The sequence below is a fragment of the Lissotriton helveticus genome, chromosome 10, assembly GCF_964261635.1.
Source record: "Lissotriton helveticus chromosome 10, aLisHel1.1, whole genome shotgun sequence".
NCBI lineage: Eukaryota > Metazoa > Chordata > Amphibia > Caudata > Salamandridae > Lissotriton > Lissotriton helveticus.
In genome coordinates, this window is record NC_136071.1 from 47,823,859 (window position 1) to 47,829,858 (window position 6,000).

At 44.2% G+C, this 6,000-nt stretch overlaps 1 protein-coding gene across 2 annotated transcripts in view; it reads right to left on the minus strand.

Annotated features, from left to right (window-relative positions):
* Positions 1 to 5,440, minus strand: part of LOC144785878 (uncharacterized) — an 88,223-nt gene extending 82,783 nt beyond the window's left edge. For both annotated transcript variants that reach the window (XR_013602052.1, XM_078664735.1), the window contains exon 1: positions 5,306 to 5,440. Coding sequence is in view for 1 of the 2 variants with exons in the window: in XM_078664735.1 (XP_078520861.1) it covers positions 5,306 to 5,399 (94 nt within the window). In the remaining variant the exon portion in view is untranslated. The remainder of the gene's footprint in view (positions 1 to 5,305) is intronic.
* Positions 5,441 to 6,000: the final 560 nt, after the last annotated feature.

Below are 6,000 nucleotides of genomic sequence, written 5' to 3' on the forward strand. Positions count from 1 at the left end.
AAGAAATCTATGACAAGGGCTCTGGATCCAGCTGGAACCGCGATCCCTGCCCACTCTGCACCGGACGCCCATGGCCCGAGTCGGAGTGGTTCACCTGTTCAGTGAAGTCTCCCCAGCGATCCCAACCTTGAGTCCAGCATTGGCTGACCTCTCCTGGACCCCTCGACAAAGTCTGCAGCCTGAATCCAGAGGCTCCTCCTAAATTAGACAGGCTCCGGTAAGAAAATTCCCTCGTCCAAAGGCACCCCTCCACCCGAAGCCTCTGCACCTTGGTGGGCTAAATCAATGGTGCCCCTAGGGCCCCCTACACCTCTACTTACTTATGCTGTTCGTGGTCTCCCTCCTGCAACCTCTGGTGCGACAACTGCAGCCTGTTTGTAGAAAACAGAATCTCCATTGCAAAGCACTGGGCTCCGGATGCTGAATTTGCACCGTGCACCCCGCCGCCCTTGTGCTGCTGGTGGTGTATGTTTGGTGCTGCTTTGTGGACCTCCCTGTGCTTGCTCTAAACCCCAAAGCTTGGCCCCTGCAACAGATCTACTTCGAGCACCCCCCCCGTCTCCATTGAAACACATTGGGCCGAACTCAGATTTTGCCCTCTGCACCTCACCACCCCTTTGCCACAGGTGGTGCAGTGTTGGTACTCACCTGACCCTTGCTGACCTTTGGTTCAGAAGGCTGGAACTGTACGTTGTGTAATTCCCTGCATAACCACATTATTGTTTTTCTCCGTAGGATAACATTGAACTGTTCAGAAATTGCACTGTGTTGACTTTTGTAAGAGAAAAGCATTTAATTTAAAAAGTGCTTACCTTATTGCGCAGATCTGAGTCTTAGTATAAAGTACAAACAAAGCTTAGTTTTATAAAATTGGTGTGGATTCCCTTGTTTAGTCATATGTCCATTATTGGTCAATGTTGTGCAATAAATGTTACACTCCTCTGTGTTAGGCATAAGGCTGCTTGCCGAAACTACCACTAATAGAGCAACTTGGGTTTGCATGGAGCCCTGTACACTTTTGCTGAACCCCTGGACTATGTTCACAGTATAACCACCTAGTGGCATATCATATACAGAGCCAGCTTCTTAAAATGGGGCAAACAATGACGAAGGAGAGGATGGATGAGGCAAGCAACAATAAGGAAGGGAGGAGCCGAAAAGACAAGCAACAATGCAGGAGGAGGGGGGGGCAGGGAAAGCAACAATACGGGAGGGCGAGAGAGGAAGGGGTGAAAGTAAAATGTAAAATAGTACCTCTGAAAGCAGCAAATAGTGTAAAGACACAGGGCGAGGTAAGCAGTACCTGGTGGGCCATGTTCCAGAGTAGTGATAAACACATGAAGAAAAAGCAAAACTGGCATTTGCTGATGAAAGAGACGCAAGTAAATTAGAGCGTCCACGCAGGTCCTTTACCATATAGGTATTTGTACCTTTACATGTTCTTTACCATGCTGGTATTTTCTTTTTACCTAACATACTTTTTTATGTTTTTTTTTAAGTGATTTCAGGGTTTAGGTAAAGGGAGGACATGGTGACTTGAGGATCATGGGATGGCGGGATGTTAAGGGAGGTAAGAGTGACTTGAGGGTTCAGGAGTGTTAGAGGTAAAGGGAGGTGAGGGTGACTTGATGGGTGGGTTGAAGTAAAGGGAAATGAGGGTGAGTTGAGGGTTTAAGTTGGGTAGAGGTAAAGGGAAGTGATGGTGACCAGAGTTCAGGGGTGCGTAGGGATAAAGGGATGGAAGGGTGACTTGAGGGCTCAGAGCGGGTTGAAGTAACAGAGGTTTGGGTGACTTGAGGATTCAGGGTTGGGTAGAGTTAGGGGTAGGGTTAAAGGGAGGCGAGTGTGACTTGAGGGCTCAGATGTGGATAGAGGTACAGGGAATAAGGGTGATTTTAAGTTTTAGGAGTTGATAGAAGTAAAAAGGAGGTGACGATCACTTGGGAGTTCATGGGGTGGGTGGAGGAAAAGGGAATAGTGGGGAACTTGAGGCTTGAGGAGTGGGTAGAGTTAAGGGGAAGTGAGGGTGACACGAGAGCTCAGAGGGGACAACGGTAAAGGGAGGTGAGGGTAGCTTGAGGGTTACGGGGTGGGAAAAGGATGGGAGGGTGGCTTGAGTGGAGGTAAAGGGAGTTGGGGGGGGGGACTGCCATCTCAGGAGAGAACTAAAAAGGAATGGTCACATCTTATTTTGGCACTAAAACAATGGGTTATCTTCATTTATTCCAGGATGGTTTACAGGCTTCTGATATATAATAGGGCTTGACTCTGAATGTAACTCTTGGTGAGATAATAATAGTAGCTTTCATTTATATAGCACAGGTATCGAGGTGCTTAGGGTAAATTTAAGGATCAGTTCATAATCACAGGATGTTGAGCTGACACCAGAATCGTACATGGATCCCCAGCTCCCCAGTAAGCAGCTCTGGCCACTGCTCCATATCCTCTCTCTAATCATGTTGCAGGGATCAGCACTTTATGTGGCCAAAAGAGGTCCCAAGGAACACTTAGTGGCAGCCTGTAGTACTGCACCTTCTCACTGCTTCGGGCACAGTAGAAAGTAGATGTTGCTGCACCCTCACTAATGTGCTTCATAGCTAAATACTTATAAGGTCCCTAAGGGAAGACCGATTGCATTGCAAATGCTTGTTTCCTTTGCTGTCCCCTATTTTCCTTTGGTTGTGAAAGGAGGCTCCTGTAACCAATACCCTGCTGATACAGAAAAAACAATTCCCAAAAAGTAGCACTATCAGTCTCTAAAACGATGTCCTTGGATAGGTTAGGGATTAGCCCAAAAACTAATTTTGTGGTAGGATAGATATCAGATAAGTCAAAGGCATTGGGTCAACCACCGAACATATAGCCAGTTGTGGTATCATACTGTTTTTAGACAGCCCCCTGGAGAAGAAGCTGAATGGCCTGGCAAACCAGCTGTTTAAATAAGGATTCCACAATTCTGGCAGGTGATCTTCTATAATCCTACTTCAGCCACCACTTGTGAATTCACCAAGCACAGAGTAAGGATATGTCGTAGAGGGAAGAATGTATTAATGCTCACACACAGAAACAGTGTTAAGTTCAGTTTTGTAAAACAATTGCTTGACTTAATCTCTATTCTTCACCGGTTCAGTGTGCATTGAATCATTGGGCGTAAACTCTTGCTGTCTAATGTGTTTTTTAATCAAAGGCTTATTATTTGGGATACCTCATGTTGTAATGACTGAGACAAGGGACGTGGAGGTAATTCCTGATTACTTGCCAGTAATCTTCAATACTCTTAGTCCTACTAATCCTCATCACAATCATTATGACCCAGCCTACCTCCCTCCGAGCCTTTGTTTGATATTTGAGGCGGAATCCTGATAAGCCCATGCTTTATATGGCAACCAGAGGGGTGGGTAGGACTTACTAAAATACTCCTGTGTGTTTTTTTCTGTCCAGAGGATGGAGACACACTCATGTTGTAATGACTGGGACTAGGGACATAGAATGACAAATATTCCACCCATAATGCTGTTGGTTCTCCATCACTAGTGGTGCTTCACTTCTTTAGCCACATCGCTAACAAAACTCTGGGTCCCACCCCTGACCCCTCGTTGCGGGCTCTCTTCATTCTCCACATTCAGCCAACTTCTTTTTTCCAGTTAAGTATGCCTGTTCTCCACCCTGGTAAGAGGTTCCTGCTCCTGAAAGGTATGTATACTGAGTGCGTCCTATCTGTTTGGTGCGCTCTGGAAGGTAAGCACATGGGTTATCTTCGGCCATCTTCCTGTTTCTTTGATGGAGACGACCTTCTCCTACTGTTAAAAGTCACCCTACCTTTGAGATCGCATTCACCAATGTCCCTTTACTCGGGACTGAGTCTGTGCTGGCTCCATTTGCTTCATCCCCATATAACTAGAAACATTTCTTCACTGCCCCAACAAAATGGGAATCTAAGAAACTAATAAGGTAGGTATGTTTGAACTTGAAAAGAGACATCTTCAGAGATCTTAACATGACCGGTACTGTTGTTAAATGTCAGCTATGGGTAAATCAAACAATCATTTAGTTATTCATTACGTTCTGTTACTTGACGTGTTCATTATAAACACGAAATCACATGACACTGAATCGAAAATAAGTTGGTTTAGCAATGTCAGCATTGATCCGTAATGCTGTGTGTAGTTAAAAGTCAATCTATTCTTAGCACTTCTTGTGCGCACAGGGTAAGTGGCCTCCCTCTGAGTGTAAAGTCAAGAGACTACTACACCTCATTAGGAACACAGTTTCCTTTACCATCACATTGCATTCTGAAGTTGCTATCCTGATTCACATCAACTAAACCAACTGGATTTACATACCAGAAAATAATGATTGTAATAGTTGGGAAGTCGGAGATTTTGGAAAAAAAGAAAAATCACGGGAATGTCTTTCCTCTGTTCGCTTATATTGAAGCGGAGGCATTTTTTTGGGAGAAACACCAAAAAAAAGTTTTTTTTGGCTTCAGAAATCTATTATTTCAGTATCAAGAGACCATTCCGCGCAAATACACTTCCTATTAAAAAAAATAACATTTCCTGTGACATTTGAAAATTCTTTAAAAAGTTGTTAGGCACTTACCGTCGGAAAAAAAATCTACTTGTTTCATAACACTTATTAAAAAATATCGGTTCAATATACAATTAAAGAGAAAAGGTCCACCAATTACGGTAATTCCTAGCTTTTTTAGCCCCCAGTACAGCACCTGGCAGGATTGCTAAAACACATTTTACCTTTGGTTTAAAATGTTTGATTTTTTTTTATCCTTTCACAGAAATATGCCAGGAACGCTGGGTTAAAATAGAAATTACACTTTCTAGCGTCCACGGAAATACAGCTGCTACCTCCCTCCCTTGACTGTAAGAGAAGAAGCAGCAGCGCAATACAAATACCTTTTACAATTAATATACCGGCTGTAATAGAAAGAGAATGTTTTACAAGATCTTCGCGTATACCCTGTACAATAATAGGACTTCTGACAAGCTCTTGGCATACCAGCTGAAATAGAAAAGGGACTGCTAAGAAGAGCGTGATAAGCAGTGAAATAGAAAAGGGACTTCTAAAAATAGCTTTGCACACCGAGTGAAGTAGAAAGAGGACTTCTTACACGACACCTAGCTGGAATTAGGCGCTCAGAGCATTCATCCTACGGCACAATGAAACAAGCTAGGTGACGATGGAAGCACGTGTAACATAACAGTGCTCGTAAGTAAGCAGAGTAGATCCGAAGACCTGATGCCTGGGGAAAAAAACGTTCTGCCGTCGCCCCTAAACAGTTACAGACCTGGCAGGTGAAAGGAATTCATGCTGCGCACGAGCGCGCGCACACGCTCCGACCATGCCATGCCCATCTCATTCCCTGCTGGCGAGGAGGCCATCTTGTGAAGCACCGCCCATCACGCGCTAGTGCCGTGTTTTAATGTCCAATCCGTGAACAGGTTGACTGATGACGTAGGTATGGGCCTTCTGTCTCGAGAACGCGCGCAACTAAACTACATAGCTGCCAAGGTTTCAGGTTGCCTTATGTGTGTCATTTTCTTAATTTCAGTGAAATTACGAATGACATTTAATGATTATGGGTGACACTTTCTCACGATCAAAATCGAGCCAATGAAGACGAGGGAAACATCAGAAATTGCACCCATTTGAGCAGTGGATTATATATTTGTAACTAGCTTTTAAGGAAGAGCATGCTTTTTTTTTTCAGACCAAGGTCTAAGAATTTTCTACATCTGTTTCAATGTTTAGTGGATTCACGGTTAAGCATTACTCTGCCTGTTTGGACCAGATTAATTAGGGAGAATGGTACACTGCCTCACAGCTTATTTTGTCACATGTATGCTGTGTTTCTTCTACTGGTCAACTTTTGTATGTCTCGCATAGGCAAGGCTTGTGCTGTCTCTTTGAGACATGCAGTATTCAATATATGTGCATGACGTTCCGCCCACTTTCCGCCCATCTTTTTAATTGGCTCCTGTC